This window comes from Hemiscyllium ocellatum, chromosome 34 (assembly GCF_020745735.1).
Source record: "Hemiscyllium ocellatum isolate sHemOce1 chromosome 34, sHemOce1.pat.X.cur, whole genome shotgun sequence".
NCBI lineage: Eukaryota > Metazoa > Chordata > Chondrichthyes > Orectolobiformes > Hemiscylliidae > Hemiscyllium > Hemiscyllium ocellatum.
This window is the reverse complement of record NC_083434.1, coordinates 33,976,997-34,001,377: the sequence shown is the minus strand read 5'-3', so window position 1 is coordinate 34,001,377 and position 24,381 is coordinate 33,976,997. Positions and strand designations below refer to the sequence as shown.

At 43.3% G+C, this 24,381-nt stretch overlaps 1 protein-coding gene across 2 annotated transcripts; it reads right to left on the bottom strand.

Annotated features, from left to right (window-relative positions):
• Positions 1 to 7,226: 7,226 nt before the first annotated feature.
• psmg4 (proteasome (prosome, macropain) assembly chaperone 4) lies at positions 7,227 to 22,134 on the bottom strand. Of its 2 annotated transcripts, XM_060850118.1 has the most exons (4): positions 21,842 to 22,134; positions 9,926 to 10,001; positions 8,931 to 8,974; positions 7,227 to 7,414 (listed from the first exon to the last, which is right to left on the bottom strand). In XM_060850118.1, exons 1-4 carry the CDS (start codon positions 22,022 to 22,024, stop codon positions 7,316 to 7,318), a joined length of 402 nt encoding a protein of 133 aa, XP_060706101.1. In that variant the 5' UTR covers positions 22,025 to 22,134; the 3' UTR covers positions 7,227 to 7,315. The 2 variants fall into 2 exon arrangements, with proteins under 2 accessions (XP_060706101.1, XP_060706103.1); XM_060850120.1 differs by lacking the exon at positions 8,931 to 8,974.
• Between the last annotated feature and the right edge of the window lie 2,247 nt (positions 22,135 to 24,381).

Below are 24,381 nucleotides of genomic sequence, written 5' to 3'. Positions count from 1 at the left end.
CCAAACTTAGACTGGGACTGCTATAGTGTTAAGGGTTTAGATGGAGAGGAATTTGTTAAGTGTGTACAAGAAAATTTTCTGATTTAGTATGTGGATGTACCTACTAGAGAAGGTGCAAAACTTGACCTACTCTTGGGAAATAAGGGAGGGCAGGTGACTGAGGTGTCAGTGGGGGAGCACTTTGGGGCCAGCGACCATAATTCTATTAGATTCAAAATAGTGATGGAAAATGATAGACCAGATCTAAAACATGAAGTTCTAAATTGGAGGAAGGTCAATTTTGACGGTATGAGGCAAGAACTTTCAAAAGTTGATTGGGGGCAGATGTTGAAAATGTGTTGCTGGAAAAGCGCAGCAGGTCAGGCAGAATCCAAGGAGCAGGAGAATTGACATTTCAGGCATGAGGAAGAAGGGCTGACCTGCTGCGCTTTTCCAGCAACACATTTTCAGTTCTGATCTCCAGCATCTGCAGTCCTCACTTTCTCCTGGGGGCAGATGTTCACAAGTAAAGGGACAGCTGGAAAATGGGAAGTCTTCAGAAATGAGATAATGAGAGTTCAGAGAGAGTATGTGAGGGTGAATGGAAAGGCTGGTAGGTTTAGAGAATGTTGTAGACTAAAAAAAATTAAGGGTTTGGTTAAGAAAAAGAAGGAAGCATATGTCAGGTATAGACAGTAGACATCGAGTGAATCCTTAGAAGAGTATAAAGGCAGTAGGAATATACTTAAGAGGGAAATCAGGAGAGCAAAAAGGGGACATGAGATAGCATTAATAAGTAGGGTTAAGGAGAATCCAAAGGAATTTTATGAATACATTAAGGATAAAAGGATAACTAGGGAGAGAATAGGACTCCTCAAAGATCAGCAAGGCGGTCTATGTGTGGAACCACAGAAGATGGGGGAGATACCAAACGAGTATTTACTGTGAAGAAGGGCATGGAAGATATAGAATATGAGGAAATAGATGGTGACATCTTAAAAAATGACTATATTACAGGGGAGGAACTGCTGGGTGTCTTAAAATGCATAAAAGTGGATAAATCCCCAGGACTTGATCAGGTGTACCCTAGAGCTCTATGGGAAGCTAGGGAAGTGATTGCTGGGCCTCTTACTGAGATATTTGTATCGTTGATAGTCACAGGTGAGGTGACGGATGACTGGAGGTTGGCTAACGTGGTGCCATTATTTAAGAAAGGTGGTAAGGAAAAGCCAGGAAACTATCGACCAGTGAACCTGACACTGGTGGTGGGCAAGTTGTTGTAGGGAATCTATGGCTCTATATGTTGTTGTAGGGAATCTATGGCTCTACATGGCAGGTTGTTGTAGGGAATCTATGGCTCTATAAGTTGTTGTAGGGAATCTATGGCTCTATATGTTGTTGTAGGGAATCTATGGCTCTATATGGCAGGTTGTTGTAGGGAATCTATGGCTCTATATGTTGTTGTAGGGAATCTATGGCTCTATAAGTTGTTGTAGGGAATCTATGGTTCTATATGTTGTTGTAGGGAATCTATGGCTCTATATGTTGAAGGAAGTACAAGGGAATTACAGGGTTTTTGAGATTTCTGCGAGAAGAAAGGAGATATAAGGAATGTGTTGCATTTCCTTTACTTGTAGAGGAATGTGTCATAGGAAAGGGCGGGATTGATCACAAAGGGACAGGAAGGGTCCCTTTGGATTCGGAAAGGAGATGGGAAGGTTTAATGGAGGCCTCACACTGGAGATGTTAGTAAAACCAGAGGATAATCTGTTGAATTGGAGGTCGGTGGGTTGGAAGTTGAGAACAAGGGAAAATGCATGTGGTTCTAGCAGAAATGCAAGTGGAAATGGATCAGGTACAATAAAGGGACCTGTGAAGGTGCAATCCTCGGGTAAGGAAGCAGGAAGAGTTAGAAGGTGGTTCTGTCAGATCAGCTATGACTAAAATGGCAATACTGGACGGATGGACAAGGAATGCTTTCAGGACACAAGGTTTGATGAAGTGTGGTTGTGGATTCTGATTGACAACCGAATCCCAAAGAGGGAGACAGAGGAGACAAGGAGGGAGGGAAAGGTCAGGGATAGGGCATGGGAAGGCAAAGGATGGATAGAAAGGGGAAGTGAATTTCTGGATTTGCTGCTAGAGCAATAAATGGCCACAACACAGTCATAACTGTACCAGAGGAAAAGGCTGACAGATGGGAACTTGAGTAGGACTAGGGTGAGGAATAACCACAAATTCCACACTGAGGCAGATGGAACCATATTGGTTCCCATAGAAACACCTCTTATTTGGAGGAAGTGAACAGGGTTAAAGGAGAAAGTTGTTCAATGTGTTTGAAGGTTCAAATTTGGTATATCTTGTGTGAAAGATTTTGAAAAATTCAAAAAAAAATTCATTTTTGGAAAAGAATTACAAATGCCTATTTTCTGGTACAAAGTTAAAAAATCACACAACACCAGGCTATAGTCCAACAGGTTTACTTGGAAGCACTAGCTTTCAGAGCACTGCTCCTTTGTCAGGTGGTTGTGGAGTGTTGAAGGAGCAGCGCTCCGAAAGCTAGTGCTTCCAAATAAACAAGTTGGACTATAACCTAGCATTGTGTGATATTTACCTTTGTACACCCCAGTCCAACACTGGCAATTCCAAATCATATTTTCTGGTATTAACTGTCTCAACTATTGAGAGTCTAACATATCCAGGTGCAGGATAAGATCTAGTTTTATTGTGAGATACTTACACTCCAATTTATGAGCTTGCAATTTATAGTGATGAAGTCTGATTTGGTGTATTTTGAATGAATAGGACAGTGTAAACAAAAGGGTGCTAATTTGAACATAATGCCAGAATTGAGAGACCTGGTGGTTCTTATGCACAAATCTTTTCTTCAAAGGCTATATGGTTGAAAGAGAAGGATTTTTTTTAAAACACTTTTGAGAAATTATCAGAGGCATGTGAGAGAAAGGCAAGGACTTTAAGTTAAACAGGAATGTATATTTACTCTCAAGTCTAGCCTGAGCTCTCACAAGACAATATTGTGCATCTTAGATGTAACATTCCTAGCTACTAGGTACAATGTAATAAATCTTTCCTGTTTATCAGGACCAAGCCAATATTCTGCCTTCGGATTCATGTCCTACTTCGGATCAGTCCCATGGATGAACACCAATATGAACAATGGGTGTCTGGGAATCTACCCAAAGCATCCCAGTTCGTTCAGATGAACATGAACCCGATATGAGGAATCTCATTTTTGTGGAGTGACTGGAACAGCTGAGATTGTTTTCGAGAGCAGAACAAAGCAGGTTTAGGGGAAATTTAATAGAGGTTCAAATTCAAAGGAATTTTTGACACTGCTCAGTGAGTATAACCAAAGGACATATGTAAGACAATTGGCCAAATAAACAGTGGGAAGCTGAGGAACGGTCATCTAAAGTGTTCTGTTGAAAGGTTGGTGGAAACAGATTCAATAAAACTTTCAAAAGGACACTGGATTTATTTTATTCAATCATGGGGGATGTGAGCATCACTGGCTGGGCCAACATTTACTGCCCATCCCTAGTTGCACTTAAGGTGGTGGTGAGCTTCCTTCTCGAACAGCTGCAGTCCACATGCTGCAGGTTGACTTCCTTATGCCCTTAGGGAGCAACTTCCAGGATTTTGACCCAGCAACATTGAAGAAACAATGATATATTCCCAACTCAGGATGGTGTTGGAGGAGAATTTGCAGGTGGTAATGTTATTTGCTCACCTTGTCTTTCCAGCTGGGAGTAGTCATGGGTTTGGAAAGAGCTATCTAATGATCTTTGGTGAATTTCTGCAGTGCAATTTGTAGATTGTACACACTGCTGCTACTGAGTGTCAGAGATGGAGGGAGTGGATGTGGTGCCAAGTAGGCTGCTTTGTCCCGGATGGCATCAAGCTTCTTGAGTGGTGTTGGAGCTGCACCCATCCAGGCAAGTGGGGAGTATTCCATCACACTCCTGACTTGTAGCTTGGAGGTGGTGGTCAGGCTCCGCGGAATAAGGAGGGGAGTTCCTCATTGCAGGATGCTTAGCCTCTCACCTGCTCTTGTAGCCTCAGTATTTACATGGCTGGTCCGATTCAGTTTTTGTTCAGCATTAACCCCTCCAGGATGTTGACAGCATGCAATTCAGTGATGGTAACCTTATTGGATATCAAGAGGTGATAATTAGATTGTCTCTTATTGGAGATGGTCATTGTCTGGTGTTTATGTGGCATGAATGATACTTGCCACTTTTCAGCTCAAGCCTGGGTATTGTACAGGTCTTGTTGCATCTGAACAGGGACTGCTTCAGTATCTGAGGAATCACGGATGGTGCTGAACATTGTACAATCATTGGCAGATTGCTGACTTTGTGATGAAAGGAAGGTTGTTGATGAAGCAACTGAAGATCATTGGACCAAAGACCCTGAGGAACTAGAGTTCTTGTGATGCAGCAGTAGTGTCCTCACCTTTGACACAGAAGATCCAGATTCAGGTCCCACCTGCTCCAGCAATGTGTCTTTACATCGCTGAACAAGTTAATTGGAAATTATTTACCCTGAGGAAATCCTGGAGCTGAGATGACTGACATCAACAAAAGAACCATCTTCCCCTGTTCCTGGTAGACTCCTTGAAAAGGGAAGGGCTGCAGGACGACGTGGGAATTGGCATGAAACTGACTGGATATATTTTTCAAAGGGCCAGCACAAACACAATGGGAAGAATGGTTTCTTTCTGAAATGAAGGCTCCATGGTTGCTGTGTTTTCTATCTAGCTCTGTATGTATCGCCCAACCTACAGCATCAACCGTCCTCTCCACAATGTAGCAAGGTATGGGGCTGAAGATTACAGAGATGGAGAGGGACGATACTATGGAGGAAGTGTGTAAGCAAGGACGGTAATTTTTAAAACAAGGCATTGCTTGACCAAGGGCCTGTTGTGGACAAAAAGCACTGGGCAACTATATGTTCAAAATATCAACAAAATCACATTGCTCCCACTGCATTTCCCCCAGGGAAATATTTCTTTTTTTAAATCAACTAGGTTACACATAATCCATTCAAAGGAAAAAATCATCTTTGTATCTTGGGTGTGAAGGATTCATGAGCTGATAAAAGAAAAGATGGCCTTTCATAATAGGGGTGGAGGCCATATTCCACAGAGATCCAAATGCACATTATTGAAGCACATAGAAGTCACAGCCACCCTCCAGCTGCTCATACACTAACTCCACATCTTGTCCAAACCTGGTGGAAGTGGCCAGTCAGTGCAAAGGGGAAGTGAGGACAGCAAGTGTGTTGTTCAGAACAGAGAATAGAAACTGCATAGGTTTCCACTTTCCATCCAGACAGATATCATCCCAACCTCAGCTCTCAAACGGTTTGCTTTCCGCACGGGTCAAAAGGACAGTTCAAGCCTCGGGGAGCCCTGGAGCACACCCAATCTGGGTTTAAACTAATTCCTGTTCAAAGTGACATGTATCAGCCAGCCACCATGTGGAAAAGGAGCCACCAGGTGGTCAGTCTGTGAATTTAGATATCACCTAACTGTTACACCACAGGCTGTGCTCAGTTGTACTTGGCTCTGGATTTCACACGGGCATAGGGTCACCCCTCTATTCTCAAGTCCGGTTTCCATGGTTTTAAATGCCCATGGTTTACCCGAACATATTATAGGGAACATTCCAGAACCAGGGATCAGGAGGCTGCCGGGAAGGTACATTTCCCATTGAAATGAATGGGTTCACACCTATCCATGGTTTTGGGATTCTGGGGCAGGTCTTGGAATATATCCCCTGCGGGTACAGGGGGAGACTATTGTAATTAGTTACTTGGTACAAAACTGTATGGTCTCTAATTACTGTAAGTGATCAATGTACTGATCCATTCATTAACATTTGCTATTTTACATAAAAAAAACCTTAATCTCTATTTCAAACAAGTCAGCACTTCCTTTCAAAGCTAAAACATGTTGTTGTAAACTGGAGCCTCAGTGTTGCTTTGAGGAATTGTACATTTGTGCAGTTTGAAAATAATATCTGCATTATCCTTTCCTTCTGCCGCCATTTAGCAACTCTCCTTTTCGAGAACAACATTCAAGAATCTACGCGTATACTGGGGCCACAAATTTGAAGCCCCTTTGCACAATTGGGGCCTCACATATATCGGGGCACTCAGTGGATCAGTCATTATTTCCTGTCCATTAATATCAAAAAGGTAAGAAAATGACCAGCCACCAGCCTTTAAACCATGCACTTCATGCCCACCTTAAGCCAACAGTGTAACTGTCGGAACAAAAGTGCTGGAAGCTATTTGACCAATGCTCGCCCTTCAGCTGGAATTATTTATTTTTATCCAACAGTTCATTCCAGTTTCTGTACACATTCAGTGTAGATCACGGAGCACACCTGTGACCTCCCTGCCAAGTATTTCTCCTTTCTGCCCCCCCCCCCCACCCCCTTAACACCATCCTCCACCCACCCCCAATAAGCGCATGCGCTATTAACCTACTGGCCTCTCCATTTACACGTCGGAGTCATAAAGATGTATAGCACAGAAACAGACCCTTCATTCCAACTCATCAATACTGACCAGATATCCTAACCTAATCTCTTCCCATTTGCCAGCACATATCCCTCTAAACCATTCCTGTTTCACTGCTGTGTCAGTTGGTAGGTTTCTTTCTCTCTCTCCCTCACTGACCATGTGCTCGCTGCCTTTTGTCTGCCTTTCTCCCTTTTAAAAGTGCCGCTGTTTTGGCTATCTTTCCCCCAAAGTTCCAAAACAATGCAACACAGTGTATAAAACAGTAAAAAATTCAAGGAAATCACCTCCAACACCTAAAACACCTCAAAAAAGGAACAGCTCTTACAGCCACAATTTTTCCAGCCCTCCATCTTGGATTACCCAGAATCCCAAGTCTTGATTCCTGTTTCAGAAAAAGTCAAAGACGCACTGGAATCAGCAGCATAGCAACCGGCGTTGGACCCTCGGAAACCCGGGGTCCATGCAGACTGGGAAAGTCGCTGCTTTGTCCTTCAGCACATGCACAGTTGGCTCACTTTAGCTGGCATGGCAGCACGATGCCATCTGAATGCCGACCAGCTCAGACATAAACCATTCACTGGAGACACAAACATAAACACAGAGTCCAGCACTAAGCTGGCTGGGGTCACCAAACCCAAACACAACCCTCACTTCAGCACCCGAAGCTCGATTTAAAGAACGAGCGACAAGAAAAATGGCATTTATAACATTTTATTAAACAAATCAACCTAAAATTCCTTAAAAAAAAAATAAATGGACGACTAAAACTTGTCTGGATGAGTTTTCATTTCTTCTTTGATTCGGTTTTCCACCTGCAGTGAGAGGCTGGTGTTGGTGCTGGGCAGATTGTAGCTGATGAAAACCTGTTTTCCTGTCTTCTTCGCTGCATGGTACATTCAAAAGGAACAAATGGGAGCCCAGTTAAAACCTGATGTGAAGCACAGGCTTTCAGTACATTTCAATGGCACACGACCTAAGAAGCTCTCACGAGGAAAGGCTGAGGGAACTGAGTCTGTTTTCGTTGGAGAGGAGAAGGTTGAGTGGTGACTTAATCAAGATGTATAAGATAATCAGAGGATTAGATAGGATGGACTGTGAGAACCTTTTTTCTCAAATGAAGGTTAACATGAAAGGACTTAGATTTAGGACAGATATCGAGTTAGTTGCTTTACGCAGAGATTAGTAGGGGTGTAGAACGTCCTGCCTGCAACAGTCGTAGTCGTAGTTAAGGGCATTTAAATGGGTATTGGACATACATGTGGTTAATAATGGAACGGTGTAGATTAGATGGGCATCAGATTAATTTCACATGTCGGCACAACATCGAGGGCCGGAGCTGTAACATTCTATGTTCTATATGTAACTGGGATGCTTGTTCCTCACCCAGAAACAATCTTTATGTACAAACCATCAGTAAAACATTACACTGCACATTTATTGTGAATTGGAAGCCAACTGACAGCATCTCTACTTATCGCAAATCTAATCAAGGGGTGCTTTCTGCTCTTCCCCTAATATTACTGCTCTGGAAAAGCAACCCCTTATTGCAGATTTACTGCTTAATTAGTACCTCCATCATCCACAAAGCCTCTTCAGTCTGTATACAGCCCTCACTAATAAAGCCTACCTTCTCAATGCAACACATGCTGTTACCCGTGAAGCCAGAATCTTGTTTGTCTTTTACAGTCTATGAAGATCATCTACAGGACCAGCTAAGTAAGTGAGCACTCTCATAATGGTTTTTAAAATGGAATTCACTCCTTTAAATAAGTGACACATTAACATTGAAAAGGAAATGAAGTGGCTGTAAAACATTAAGGCAACTGTAATAATCCACATAAGTATTAAAGTGATATAAATGACATATTTTAACCTGACTTTTCAAAACAATATATATGAAATTAAAGGATTAATAACATCCCACAAATTAATCGGTTACTGTCATTCTCTCTTCTTCACATGTCCCCAGTTCCAACAATTCCCTGGATTTGAAAAAAATTAGCACAGCATTGGGGAAATTCACTCTCTAATTTCCCCAAATTCTTAACCAAAACAGTCTCATCTCTATCTCAGTCACTATGGGATTACTCTTCAACTGGTCCAAGGAGGATAAAGAGAAAGACAGAAAATAGACGGGCTCTGTACAAATTGAGAAATCTAGTTGAAGAGCCAAGGCTTATCGAGATCTCAAGCTTGGCTCGAACAGCTTGAAGAGGGAATCAAACATCGAGGGTGATAGGGAGTCACACTTGGCTGGAGTGCTGCTCCAACAACACACAAACCCCAGCAAGCAGCTTGGCTGGAACCACACCTACCACTTTCAACATTCAATCCCTCCACCACTGACATTCAGTAGCAGCAGTGTGTACCATCTACAAGATGGCAGTACAGCAACTCACCAAGGCTCCTTCAAGAGCACATTCCAAATCCAGAAGTTCTTCATCTAGAAGGACAAGGGTAGATTATTTACATTGTGGAAACAGGCCCTTCGGCCCAACAAGTCCACACCAACTCACTGAAGCGCAACCCACCCATACCCATTCCCCTACAGTTACCCCTGCCCCTAACACTACAGGCAATTTAACATGGCCAATTCATCTAACCTGCACATTTTTGGAATGTGGGAGGAAACCGAAGCACCCGGAGGAAACCCACGCAGACACGGGGAGAATATGCAAACTCCTGAGGCGGGAATTGAACCCGGGTCTCTGGTGTTGAGAGGCAGCAGTGCTAACCACTGTGCCATATAAGGGAACACCACCACCTGTAAGTTGCTCTCCAAATTATGCACTCTCCTGATTCCTGATGAAGGGCTTATGCCTGAAACGTCAATTCTCCTGCTCCTTGGATGCTGCCTGACCTGCTGTGTTTTTCCAGCACCATACTCTCGACTCTGATCTCCAGCATCTGCAGTCCTCACTTTCTCCTACTCTCCTGACTCAGAAATATATCCCAGTTCCTTCAGTGTCAGTAGGTCAAAATCTTGGAACTCCCTTTCTAACAACATTATGGGGTCTGCTAAAACACATGGATTGAGGATTGACTTTGATGGTATTGTCAAAATGGAGAGGGACAAGAAACAGTAGGAGAGAAAAGAGTGGGTGGTTGGGAGCTAGTGTCATGAACTGATTATCTTTTGGATGTCAAGCTATAATCCTATCCTGGACAAGGAGGCGCAATAAAATGTCTCATAAAACTCTAAAATGTATAGTCTTCCAACACAGACTGAAGCTTTAAATCACACAAACTGGCATCTAGTCATTGGGCCAAGACGTTTTACTTTAATGGGATTGGGTGGGTGTGGCAGAACAGGAATGATGACTGCATGAAGGGAATAAGAAGATCAAAATGAAAACGAGTCACAATATTTTTGTTGATTAAGAAACATTCTTACCTAGTCTTTGTGCCACAGAGTTTGGAGTCGTATCAGAGGAATCTCCAAGGATTAACGTGGACACTGGCATTGGGTCCTGCAAATCAACAACATTTCCATATTTAGATACTGCATTTTAAGACCTTCAATGTTTAAAATAGCCACATGTGTGTTGTTTCTTCTTCAGCATTTGTTTGTGGGCATCGCTGGCTAGGCCAGTATTTATTATCCATCCCTAACTGCCCTCAATAAAGTGGTAGTGAACCAACAACCTGGACCACTCTGGGTAACGTGGACTAGTGACACACAGAGTCATAGGGTCATGGAGATGTACAGCATGGAAACAGACTCTTCGGTCCAACCCGTCCATGTCGAACAGATATCCCAACCCAATCTAGTCCCACCTGCCAGCACCCGGCCCAGATTTCTTTACCTGGAGAGTGCAAGCACAGGCAGGAGCTGAAGTATTGTCCTCACAGAACATTCCCCATTCTCCAGTAACACAGACAGCAAATACCTTGTGTGATAGTAACCCAAGTCCAACTTGCCCCAAAACCAGAACCATTTTCTCATCAAGGGACAGATTTATCTGGGATCTGGGATCTGGGATTGATGGAGAGCTGTTCACTTTTTACCCACTGAAGACTAACTCAGCTGTAGGAAGCTGGGCAGATCAACACAGAGACGCGAACTATCAGTGTCAGTGTCAATCAGGATTCCAACACACAGAGAATGTATAGTGGATATCCATAAGCCAGCGATTGTTTAAAAAAATCAGCAAGACTTTCAATTATCCCCCTCCCTTATTGTGGTTTAATCCCTTCAGAAGTTATGTTTTCTTCAACCATGCATTCTAACTGGGTTGTGATTAATAAGTTTTGATGTAGGTCAGGACAAACTAACTTTATAATTGCTGAGTGCTCAAATGGTCAAATTTTCAGTTAATCTTTAGAATAATGTTCTTCCTAAATTTCAAATACTTCAGCTTCTACTTTCACCTCATGTGCACGTCCACATCTGGAGTTTGCTCAGTGTGAAAACATCGTTTGTGGCTTTTTTGCAGCAGTGGCTGGGTATTTGGTAAAAATCCTTTCATGTGATTGAGCAGCTAGTAAACCCGATGGTATCATTGTTGTTCTATGTTCATAACAGCCCAGTGATCAGAAATAGTATCACTGCATCACAAGAGGTGAAGTTCCCACCTAAGAGATCACTCCATGTTTTCAGCAACATTTAACCCTGTGGGTCAGTGACAAGTGTTAGCAGCTCATTCCATACACGTACCACCCTCTGCGTGAAAAAGTTGCCCCTTAGTTCCCATTTAAATTTCCTCCCTCTCATCCTAAACCTATGCCCGCTAGTTCTGGACTCACCCACCCTAAGGAAAAGACTTTGTCTATTTATCCTATCCATGCCCCTCTCTTATTTTGTAAACCTCTATAAGGTCATCCCTCAGCCTTTGATGTTCCAGAGAAAACAGCCCCAGCCTGTTCAGCCTCTCCCTATAGCTCAAACCCTCCAACTCTGGCACAATCTTTGTAAATCTTTTTCTGAACCCTTTCAAGTTTCACAACATCCTTCCAATAGGATTGAGACCAGAATTGCATACAATATCCCAAAAGTGGCCAAACCAATGCTCTGTACAGCTGTAACATGACCTCCCAACTCCTGTACTCAATGCTCTGACCAATAAAGGAAAGGGTGCCAAATGCCTACTTCACTATCCTATATACCTCCAACCCGACTTCCAAGGAACTCTGACCCTGCACTCCAAGGTCTCTTTGTTCAGCACCACTCCCCAGAGGAAGTGTTGGAGGGTGATACAATGACAACATTTAAAATACACCTGGATAGGTATATGAATAGGAAGGGTTTAGATGGATATAGGCCAAGTGCTGGCAAATGGGACTAGATTAGATTAGGATATCTGACTTGGCACGGACGAGTTGGACCAAAGGGTTTGTTTCCATGTTGTACATCTCTGTGACTCTAAGTGCTCTTTGCTTTACTGATGACTACGAAGTCCCGTGGAGGGAATTTTAATTCCCGTATAGACTCATGTAAAAGTAGAACATTTGACGCTCATTTTAGGCAAAAAGTTAAGGACTCACTGAAATAGTTCCACTGAGGCCAGTATCCCACTCACCAAGTCACTCTGTATTTACACATGTATAGTACATGACACTGACCCAGCTAGCTCAGAGTCGGGTCCGAGAGTGAGCAGAATCTCTGACCCTCCTGTTCATTTTTTTCTCTTTTTTTTCTATTCTAATCCAGCTCCCTCAGAGGCAGCTCTCAGAGTGAAGACTCTCCTGTTCATATCTGTCAGCCAGAGCTCCCTGATTGAGGCTGTTAATCTGGTCCAATCAGGGAGCTCATATTCTATGAGATCCATCTGGCTGGCCTTGTTGCAATTGTCTTTTACACATACAATGTTTGCAAGGGGTAATTTTCAACTAAAAGATATCATGGGCCTCCTGGCCCACAGACAGGGACAGGCAATCAGTGTGCCACAAAAATCCCATGTTCTTCCACACCCAATATTTCCAGCAACGTCCCTTTGAAAAACAAAAACAGGTTTGAGTCTGGTTAGTTTCCAAGTCCAGGTGAGTTTATATTTTCAGACCGATATGGGTGTGGGCAAGTACTGAAGTACCCAATTATTCATCAATGTAAGTGAGAAGTGAAGGATTCTGTTTAGGCAAATGTCAGCCAAAAGCTAATGTTTAATTCTTATTCTTGTACGTCCAGTGGGTCAGTGTGGAGTGCGTGTGAGTGGAGAAAGAGCGAGAGCAAGAGATGTGATAAGATTAGATTAGATTACTTACAGTGTGGAAACAGGCCCTTTGGGCCAACAAGTCCACACCGACCCGCCGAAGCGCAACCCACCCATACCCCTACATTACCCCTTTACCTAACACTACAGGCAATTTGTCCTGGCCAATTCACCTAACCTACACATCTTTGGACTGTGGGAGGAAACTGGAGCACCCGGAGGAAACCCACGCAGACACAGGGAGAACGTGCAAACTCCACACAGTCAGTCGCCTGAGTCGGGAATTGAACCCGGGTCTCCGGCGCTGTGAGGCAGCAATGCTAACCACTGTGCCACCGTGCCGCCCACAAAAAGTTCAGAAAAGCTTTATAAGGATGTTGCCAGGGTTGGAGGGTTTGAGTTACAGGGAGAGGCTGAATAAGCTGGGGCTGTTTATCCTGGAACATCAGAGGCTGAAAGGTGACTTTATAAGGTCATGAGGGGCATGGATAGGGTAAATAGACAAGGTCTTTTCCCTGGGGCAGTCCAGAACTAGAGGGCATAGGTTTAGGGTGAAAGGGGAAATATTTAAGAGAGACCTAAGAGGCAACTATTTCATGCAGAGGGTGGTACGTGCATGGAATGAGCTGCCAGAGGAAGTGGTGGAGGCTAGTACAATTGCAACATTTAAAAGGCATCTGGATGGGTATATGAATAGGAAGGGTTTAGAGGGATATGGGCCAAGTGCTGGCAAATGGGACAAGATTAATTTAGGATATCTGGTTGGCATGGGCTAGTTGGACCAAACGGTCTGTTTCTGTGTTGTACGTCTCTGTGACTCTAGTGATCATGGAAATGAAGAAGATCGATATGAGAGGGAAAAGAACTTCACTGGTCAAGAAATCCTGTTTTTAAAAGTAGGAGAAAATATGTGAAGTTTCTGGTTTTGCTGTACTTCCCCTGGAACCCATGTCTGATATTGTCATTGGATGCTGGGAATGGAAGGTGTTGTACTCCACAACAGAATATCCATTACCTGAACTAACATGTACTTAATGCACTTCCACTGATTTGTGGATCAGAAAAGGAACATCTTGTAGAATATTAGTTAAACACTATTTTAACTAGTCTTGCAAACCTCTGGGAGTTTTTTTTAAATAAAATGAAGCAACTTGACAATGTTATATCCATTGTTGGTATATTTTTTAGTTACAGAATAAACAGGTTGAAAAATAAGAAATGTCATTAGAATTTAGAAGAATGAAGGGGATCTTATAGAAACATAAAATTATGAACAGACGACAGAAGCAGGGAGGCTGTTTCCACTGGCAGGTGAAACAAGAACGAGTGGGCAGAGTCTCCAAATAAGAGGGAGCAGATTTAGGCCCGAGCTGAGGAGGAACTTCTTCACCCAAAGGGTTATGAACCTGTAGAATTCCCTGCCCAGTGAAGCAGTTGTGACTACCTCGTTGAATGTTATTAAGGTAAAGATAGACAGATGTTTGAGCAGTAAAGGAATTAAGGATTATGGTGAGCGGGCGGGTAAGTGGAGTCAAGTCCGTGAAAAGATCAGTCATGATCTTACTGAATGGCAGAGAAGGCTCAACAGGTCAGATGTTCTAGTTCTTACGTTCTTATGTCACACAATACAAGCAGCTCAGGAACAGTTCATGGAATTGTTTCCTTCCTTGACAGAGGAGTGAATACATTATTCCTTCACACTAGGCAGAGTGTCTGCAAGTTAACTTATTATTTGTTCCACTTCTTTGTCTCTGGATTAGGTCTTCGCCTGCCTGTCCCCACACCAGATAAAACAATCAGTTTGTTAGCTTCAGGTTAAATGCCATAGTCATGGAGCCCAAAAGCAGTCCCTGAATAACAATCTTGGATTTTTTTCTTCTCTCCATCAGAAAATTACTGTGTGGGGAAATCCTAAACAAATGGGGAAAGTGTATTCTGTTTGTAGATGACAGCTCGCTGAGGGATTAGGACCAAAATTGCCAGCTACTATCTATAAAAAGCAACTGCGTCTGATGTACTTGAGAACAACTGTTCTACTGAACCTTTCAAGCCATTGTGCCTTTAGTATTGTACACTTCAGAACACTCTTCATCAAAATGTTTCCCACCCTACCCCCTTAATTCTTCTGGTGCTGAATGCAAAACTGAAAGCACATTCTCCGACGCTGTAACCGAAGTGGAGAAACTTGCAATGATACAATGAAACTTACAACTGAAACGATTCCGTTTCCAATTGAGAATCAGGCTCGTGCAGTACTGACTGAGATACATCACTTGCAAAGTGATTCATTTGTGGCATGTGGGCGTCGCTGGCTGGCCAGTATTTATTGCCCATCCCTAGTTGCCCTTGAAGAGAGTTTGTAGTAAAATGGTACAACTGAACGGCTTGCTGGGCCATTTCAGAGAGCAAATGAGAGTCAACCACATTGCGCCTTGAGGAAACCAATGCAGGTAAACTCCACCCAAACAGTCAGCCTGTCACAGAGAGTACCACTTGAGATCAAGAAAATCAATAAGTATCTCTTCCGAGAGGATACTATTACCAGGGAGATCAAAATTGAAATTTAATGGATGAACCTTTCATTAGTAACTATAGAAACCAATCAACTTTTTGACAGTTTTTGGAGATGGATGACTTGAATAATGAAAATTAGATGTCAGATTAACTTTCTTCCTATTGTCATAAAAAGCACTGTCCTCTCAATCTCAAAGGGGCAAAGCTCACTCACTACACAACTTGCAGTATAAAAAAAATTGTTCTAACAACTCAGTATTCACAATAAATTATCACTGCTTCAGGTGTGCCCTTAAGACATTTAGACAATGGCTGCGAAACATGTGAGCACTACTCACAGGTTAAAGATGCTATCTGAATCCTTGGATGAAATGGTTGCCCGGTTACCACCCTATTCACGTTGTACAATGTGGCGTTGAGTGGAGAAGCCCAGAACAAGGATTTTATTTCTAATGTCTCAAACTTGATTGAGTTTTTTGAAGAAGTAACAAAGAAGATTGATGAGGGCAGAGCAGTAGATGTGATCTATATGGACTTCAGTAAGATGTTCGACAAGGTTCCCCATGGGAGACTGATTAGCAAGGTTCGATCTCACGGAATACAGGGAGAACTAGCCATTTGGATACAGAACTGGTTCAAAGGTAGAAGACAGAGGGTGGTGATGGAGGGTTGTTTTTCAGACTGGAGGCCTGTGACCAGTGGAGTGCCACAAGGATCGGTGCTGGGTCTCTACTTTTTGTCATTTACATAAATGATTTGGATGCGCACATAAGAGGTACAGTTAGTAAGTTTGCAGATGACACCAAAATTGGAGGTGTAGTGGACAGCGAAGAGGGTTATCTCAGATTACAACAGGATCTGGACCAGATGGGCCAATGGGCTGAGAAGTGGCAGATGGAGTTTAATTCAGATAAATGCGAGGTGCTGCATTTTGGGAAAGCAAATCTTAGCAGGACTTATACACTTAATGGTAAGGTCCTAGAGAGTGTTGCTGAACAAAGAGACCTTGGAGTGCAGGTTTATAGCTCCTTGAAAGTAGAGTCACAGGTAGGTAGGATAGTGAAGAAGGCATTTAGTATGCTTTCCTTTATTGGTCAGAATATTGAGTACAGGAGTTGGGAGGTCAATTTGCGGCGATACAGGACATTCATTAGGCCACTGTTGGAATATTGCGTGCAATTCTGATCTCCTTCCTATTGGAAAGATGTTGTGAAACATGAAAGGGTTCAGAAGAGTTTTACAAGGATGTTGCCAGGGTTGGAGGATTTGAGCTATAGGGTGAGGCTGAATAGGCTGGGGCTGTTTTCCCTGGAGCGTCAGACGCTGAGGGGTGACCTTATACAGGTTTACAAAATTATGAGGGGCATGGATAGGATAAATAGACAAAGTCTTTTCCCTGGGATCAGGGAGTCCAGAACTAGAGGGACTAGAGATTTAGGGTGAGAGTGGAAAGATATAAAAGAGACCTAAGGGACAACTTTCTCACAAAGAGGATGATATGTGTACGGAATGAGCTGCCAGAGGAAGTGGTGGAGGCTGGTACAATTGCAACATTTAAGAGGCATTTGGATGGATATATGAATAGGAAGGGTTTGAAGGGATATGGGCCAGGTGCTGGCAGGTGGGACTAGATTGGGTTGGGATATCTGGTCAGCATGGACAGGTTGGACCGAAGGGTCTGTTTCCATGCTGTACCTCTCTATGACTAATTTCCTCAGAACAATTTTTAAATTCACTAAATTTTGTGTTTTCAAATCCCTACAGGTGTCCAAGCCATCTCCCTTATCTCTAACGGGTTCCAGCCTTAGAATCTTTTTAACAAAATGCACTCCCCCAATTCTTGCTTCTTGCACATCCCCTAATTTTCATCATCCCTGCCGTCATCCCTGCCGTTGTTCCTTCTAAGCTGCTGCAGGTCTAAGGTCCTTAAGATGTCTTTGTCTAACAATCTTTGGGGCACTGAGATTTGGTGCCAAACTGTATTTGGTGGATCTCGTGTAGTTTATTTTACTAGCAAAAGATGCTATATAAATGCCAATTGTTGATGCAAGTGAAAGGGTATGGCAACTCATTACCCAACTAACAAAGTAACGAGTGGGAGTAGGCCATTTGGCCCCTTCAGCCGACTTTGCCATCTAATAACATGGCTGATCTCATTCCCTCCTAGCTGTGATAACCTTTCACCCCCTTGTTGATCCACCTACCTTTAACTTAAAAATACTTAACGACTCTGATTTCATCACCAAGAAAGTTACAAAGAATCACAACAGTGACAGAGAAAAGTTTCACCTCAACTCCGCCTTAAATAGCCAATTCTTTCTTTTTAATAGTAAGCCCTAGTTCTAGATTCTCCCACAGGAGGGACTGGTCTTTGCACGTTCTCCAGTCTAGAGCTTTCAAACCGTATATGGAGTCATACTGTACGGAAACAGACCCGTCGGTCCAACTCGTCCGCACCGTCCAGACATCCCAATCTGATCTAGTCCCATTTTCCAGTATTCCCACTAAACCTTCCCTATCCACATACCTATCCAGACACCTTTTAAATGTTGTAACTGTACCCACCTCCACCGGCAGCTTGTTCCATACACACACTACCCTCTGCATGAAAAAGTTATCCCTCGGGTCCCTTTGAATCTTACCCCTTTTCACCTTCAACCTATGCCCTCTAGTTTTGGACTCCCCTATTGTTCTTCAATCTCATTCTCCAGCAACTTTTTCACTTGTTTACAGGAGATACAGGCAGTTGGTACATTGTGAAGTTTCCTAGTCATTGAGTTTCAATCAAGTTGTTTCTCACTCCTCTAAGCTCCAGTGGGTACAAGCCTAGTCCATGGGACATTTCCTCATTAAATGCATTAGTGAAATAAACCTTCTCTAAACAATATTGAAGTCCTTTGTTAAATAAGAGACAAATACTGGATGTAGTGCTTCAGATGGAGATTCACCAATGTCCTGTGTAAATGAAGCATTATCTCCATATGTCTGTATTTGATTAGCTTTCCTAATCATTTGCTAAACCTGCACATCAAGCTTTTGCAATTCATACACTGGGACACGTAGATCCCTCTGCATCTCAATATCTGGATTCTTTGTTTCCTTGCCAAAATGGACAATTTCACATTTTCTCAATCTTATACCCCATTTGTCAGGTCTGTGCCTATTCAATTAACCGATCTATATCCCTTTGTAGCCTCCTTAGGCCCTCTTCACAACTACCCTTGTGTCATCAACAAATTAACAAGCATACCTTTATCCTGTTACCCAGGTTAGCTGTACAAGTTGTGAACAGTTGAGACCCCAGAACTGATCCATGTGGTACACCACTTGGTACATTTTATCAACCAGAAGGAAAAACCTACTTAAGCCAAGTCTCTGTTTCCTGTTAGCTAGCCAGACTTCTTTGCAAGAAGGAAAAAGATCTCTGGACTGGAAATATTAACTGTTTTCTCTCCACAGTTGTTGCCAGACCTGCTGAGTTTCTCCAGCAATTTCTGTTTTTGTTTCAGATTTCCAGCATCCTCAGTTCTTTATTTCATTCTATAGATGTCAATAAGTTATTCCCGACACCAGAAACTATTTTTTGTAATAACCTTTGATGTGGCATCTTACTAATTGCCTGCTGAAAATCTAACGACATTATATCCACCAGTTCCCCAATATCCATATTATTTGACTCGTCAAAAAGATACTATTTAAAAAAACACAAAATGAGTTGAAATGATTTCCTGTTCACAAACCATGTTGAGTCTGTCTGATTATTTTTAATATTTCTAAATGTCCTGCATTATTAAAAGTCTTTAACTTAGCCCCATGACAGATGTGAAGTTAACAGCCCTATAATTTCCTGCTTTCTAACGCCTTCTCTTTTTGAATAAAGAGAGTTTTACACTTTCCAATTTCATGGGAACCTATGAATTTTGAAAAATTACACCAGCTACCTAACTATTAATTCTTTTGAAGACCCTATCAGGCTTTATAAAAGATCTTAAAGTAAGGGAACCCTTAGGAAGCAGCGATCATAATATGGTAGAGTTCAGTCTGCAGTTTGAAAGAGAGAAGGCAAAATCGGATGTAATGGTGTTACAGTTAAATAAAGGTAATTATGAGGGCATGAGAGAGGAACTGACAAAAATAGACTGGAAGCAGAGCCTAGCGGGGGAGAGACAGTAGAGCAAAAATGGCAGGAGTTTGTGGGTATAATTGAGGACACTGTACAGAGGTTCATCCCCAAGAAAAGAAAGATTATCCGGGGAGGGACAAGACAGCCATGGCTGACAAAGGAAGTCAGGAAATGTATTAAAGAAAAAAAGAGATCCTATAAAGTGGCCAAGAGCAGTGGGAAATCAGAAGATTGGGAAGGCTTCAAAAAAAAAACAGAGGATAACAAAGAGAATAATAAGGAAGGAGAGGATCAAATATGAAGGTAGGCTAGCCAGTAATATTAGAAATGATAGTAAAAGTTTCTTTCAATACATAAGAAACAAACAACAGGCAAAAGTAGACACTTGGCCATTTCAAACTGATGCTGGAAGCCTAGTGATGGGAGATAAGGAAATAGCAGGAGAACTTACCAAGTACTTTGTGTCAGTTTTCACAGTGGAGGACATGAGCAATATCCCAACAATTAAAGGGAGTCGGGGGCTGAGTTGAGTAAGGTTGCCATTACAAAGAGAAAGTGCTAGAAAAGCTAAAAGGTCTTAAAATTGATAAATGTCCTGGCCCCGATGGGATACATCCTAGAGTTCTGAGAGAGGTGGCTGAGGAAATAGCGAAGGCATTGGTTGAGATCTTTCAAGAGTCACTGGAGTCAGGGAAAGTCCCGGATGATTGGAAGATCGCTGTTGTAACCCCCTTGTTCAAGAAAGGATCAAGACAAAAGATGGAAAATTATAGGCCAATTAGCCTAACCTTGGTTGTTGGTAAAATTTTAGAATCCATCATTAAGGATGAGGTTTCTAAATTCTTGGAAGAGCAGAGTCTGATTCGAACAAGTCAACATGGATTTAGTAAGGGGAGGTTGTGCCTGACAAACCTGTTGGAATTCTTTGAAGAGGTGACAAGTAGGTTAGACCAGGGAAACCCAGTGGATGTGGTCTATCTAGACTACCAAAAGGCCTTTGATAAGGTGCCACACGGGAGGCTGCTGAGCAAGGTGAGGGCCCATGGTGTTCGAGGTGAGCTACTGGGATGGATTGAGGATTGGCTGTCTGACAGAAGGCAGAATGTTGGGATAAAAGGTTCTTTTTCGGAATGGCAGCCGGTGACAAGCGGTGTCCCGCAGGGTTCAGTGTTGGGGCCGCAGCTGTTCACGTTATATATTAATGATCTGGATGAAGGAACTGGGGGCATTCTAGCAAAGTTTGCCGATAATACAAAGTTAGGTGGACAGGCAGGTAGTACTGAGGAAGTGGGGAGGCTGCAGAAGGATCCAGACAGTTTGGGAGAGTGGTCCAGGAAATGGCTGATGGAATTCAACGTGAACAAATGCAAGGTCTTGCACTTTGGAAAAAAGAATACAAGAATGGACTACTGTCTAAACGGTGAGAAAATTCATAAAGCCAAAGTACAAAGGGATCTGGGAGTGCCAGTCGAGGATTCTCTAAAGATAAACATGCAGGCTGAGTCCGTGATTAAGAAAGCGAATGCAATGTCACTTATCTCAAGAGCTGAAAATGTGTTGCTGGAAAAGCACAGCAGGTCAGGCAGCATTCCTGTTCCTTGGATGCTGCCTGACCTGCTGTGCTTTTCCAGCAACACATTTTCAGCTCTGATCTCCAGCATCTGCAGACCTCACTTATCTCAAGAGGGTTGGAATATAAAAGCACCATTGTGATACTGGGACTTTATAAAGCTCTGGTTAGGCCCCATTTGGAGTACTGTGTCCAGTTTTGGTCCTCACACCTCAGGAAGGACATACTGGCACTGGAACGTGTCCATCGGAGATTCACACGGATGATCCCTGGAATGGTTGGTCTAACATACGAGGAACAGCTGAGGATCCTGGGATTGTATTCATTGGAGTTTAGAAGATGAAGGGGAGACTTAATAGAAACTTACAAGATAATACATGGCTTGGAAAGGGTGCTAGGAAATTTTTTCCGTTAGGCGAGGAGACTAGGACCCGTGGACACAGCCTTAAAATTAGAGGGGGTCAATTCAGAACAGAAATGCGGAGACATTTCTTCAGCCAGAGGGTGGTGGGCCTGTGGAATTCATTGCCGCAGAGTGCAGTGGAGGCTGGGACACTAAATGTCTTCAAGGCAGAGATGGATAGATTCTTGATGTCTCGAGGAATTAAGGGCTGCGGGGAGAACGCGGGTAAGTGGAGTTGAAATGCCCATCAGCCAGGATTGAATGGCGGAGTGGACTCGATGGGCCGAATGGCCTTACTCCCACTCCTACGTCTTAGGCTGTGGCGCATGTTTCTGGAAATGAACTTCTCTCCCCCCACCCCCCAACTACCCAACTCCTGCAAAGCCCAATCACCGAGACTTTTCGTTCTGACCACTCGGGGGAGTTCCAGAAACAGTCATCCCTGTGGTTGCTCATGTCATCTCCTCGAACGAAATGCAATATCAGCACCAAACGTTTTGTCGGGGTGGGGGGGAGGATTAAGGGAACAATACGGGGAGCGTGTTACTTACAAACTTGGTGCACATGGCTACAGCAAGGTTGGAGAGGGTAGGGGTGCTCCCTACCCATAAGAAAAAGCTGTCCTTCATGCGGAGGACATGAAAATGCACCATCTGCTCCGACAGCTTCTCGCTGAAGTTGTGCACAGACAGAGTCCGCTGGGTAGCAGCCCCAGCCTCTCCCGCAGCCTGCATCCTCTCAACCGGCCTGGCTTCACCGACACAAGCGGCTGAGCGCTCCCCGGGACGGACTCTCCTGTCAATCACCCGAACGGGGAGTCTCTCTCTCTCTCTCCAGCCCTTCCTGGTCCGCCTCTTGTTGTTGCTGACTCACAGCTCAGCCCTTTAATCTCAGCAATCACTGCTGCAGCCAGAGGGCGATGCAAGTACAGGCTTGGAACTGCAGGTAAATCCAGCTATTTTTGCAGCAACCTCTCTCAGGGACACAGAGCTGTAACACAAGAGTTAAAAATCACACAACACCAGGTTATAGATTAGATTACTTACAGTGTAGAAACAGGCCCTTCAGCCCAATAAGTCCACACCGACCCACCAATACCCCTAACCTCACACTACAGGCAATTTAGCATGGCCAATTCACCTGGCCCACACATCTTTGGACTGTGGGAGAAAGCCAGAGCACCCGGAGGAAACCCACACAGACACAGGGAGAATGTGCAAACTCCACACAGTCAGTTGCCTGAGTCAGGAATTGAACCCAGGTCTCAGGCACTGTGAGATAGCAGTGCTAACCACCATGCCGCCCACTAGCTTTTGTAGCTCTGAACTACCTGATGAAGGAGCTGTGCTCTGAAAGCTAGTGCTTCCAAACAAACCTGGGGGACTATAACCTGGTGTTGTGTGATTTTTAACTTTGTCCACCCCAGTCCAACACCGGTATCGCCACATCATTGTTAAACAGAAGCAGTCAATTCAGCACTTTGTCCTACACCAGCATTTCCAGGAATGTGGACTTCTCCACCTCCTGATGCTGCCTGGCTTGCTATGTTCTTCCAGCCTCCTGCCTGTCTACTACTAAAAAGAAACTGGAGCAGACTATGACCGGAGGCAGAGCCTCAAAGTGAACAGACAACTCTTTAGAATTGGGTTGAAAAGGAATTTCTTCAGCCGAGGGTTGTGTATCTGTGGAACTCATTGCCACAGGGTCATTGAGTGTATTTAATAGAGAAACATATAGGTCCTTGATTACTCGGGGGATCAAGGGTTACAGGGGTGAAGGTGGGAGAATGGAGATGAGAAACATCAAAGTAAAAACAAGGACTGCAGGTGCTGGAAACCAGAGTCTAGATTAGAGTGGTGCTGGAAAAGCAGTGCAGGTCAGGCAGCATCCAAGGAGCAGGAGCCATTATTTGATACCCTTACTTCTTTTGCACTTTACTCTCAATCTGTGCCACTCTTGTTCTTGCCCCGTTTACAGTAACAGCTTCTCACTATGTTCATGATTTTGGAAATCTCTGTCAGATCTTCTTTTGGCTTTTTGCTTTCCAGAGAGCACAGATCCAACTTGTACAAACTAGCCTCATGATTGAAGTATCTCATTTCTGGAACCATTCTTGTCTATCGATTCTACACTCCCTCCAAAGCATTCATAACTTTCCCATAATGTGGTACCCCCAACTGTTCATAATACTGCAGCAGGGGCCTAATGATACAAGTTCAGCATCACTTCCTTACTCTTGTACTCTCCACCTTTATTAATAAAACTGAGGATACTACAAATGTTTTATTAAACTCCCATTAATTGTGTTCCTTTGCTTTATTTGCCCTCACCAAATGCAAATGTTTTTGCTGTGAAACAGTCTGTATGAAGGTAGCCTCTTCCCTTATGTCCTCAATCATATTTGTCCCCTGTATGCCCTCCAGAGGGGTAACAGTAATTAGCTCAGTCTCTGACTATGGCATCATGAACATCTACCTCCACCCTCTGCTTCTCTTTCAGGTTCCCCCCCATCAAAACTAGGACATAAGGAATAGCAGTTGAGGGGCATTCAGTCTCTTGACCCTGCTCTGTCAATGTGATCATGATTGATCTGGTTCTACACCATCTCACCGGCACCCACCCAACAATTGCCTTGATTTCCAGGGACAATAGCGAGGCAATGACCAAGTGGTATTGTCACAGGACTGTTAATTCAGAAACCCAGGTAATGTTCTTAGGTCCAGGGTTCAAATCCTGCAATGGCAGATGGTGGAATTTGAATTCAATAAAAATCTATTGGGAAAAGCCTATCTGGTTCACTAATGAAGGAAACTGCCATCTTGGTCTGGCCTACACGTGACTCCAGACCCACAGTAATATGGTTGACTCTTAATTGGATAATTAAAGATGGGCAATAAATGCAGGCCTAGCCAGTGATGTCCTCATTGTGAATAGGTTTTAAAACAGCAAAGATCTGTCTATCTCAGCCTTAAATATATTCAATAATGGAGTTCTGAGGTGGAGAATTCCAAAGATTCACATCACTTGAGTGAAGATAGTTTTCCTCAGTTCAGTCCCAAATGATTGGCTGTTTATCCAAAATAAAACTGTG

What these genes read in the sequence shown, in the direction of transcription:
- psmg4 (XM_060850118.1), bottom strand. Translation starts at nt 22,024, where the DNA reads ATGCAGGCTGCGGGAGAGGCTGGGGCTGCTACCCAGCGGACTCTGTCT. An exon ending in TAGCCATGTGCACCAAGTTT is followed by an intron (nt 10,002 to 21,841) that starts GTAAGTAACACG and finishes GTTGATTTGCAG; the next exon opens with GACCCAATGCCAGTGTCCAC. An exon ending in CTCTGTGGCACAAAGACTAG is followed by an intron (nt 8,975 to 9,925) that starts GTAAGAATGTTT and finishes TTGTCCTTCTAG; the next exon opens with ATGAAGAACTTCTGGATTTG.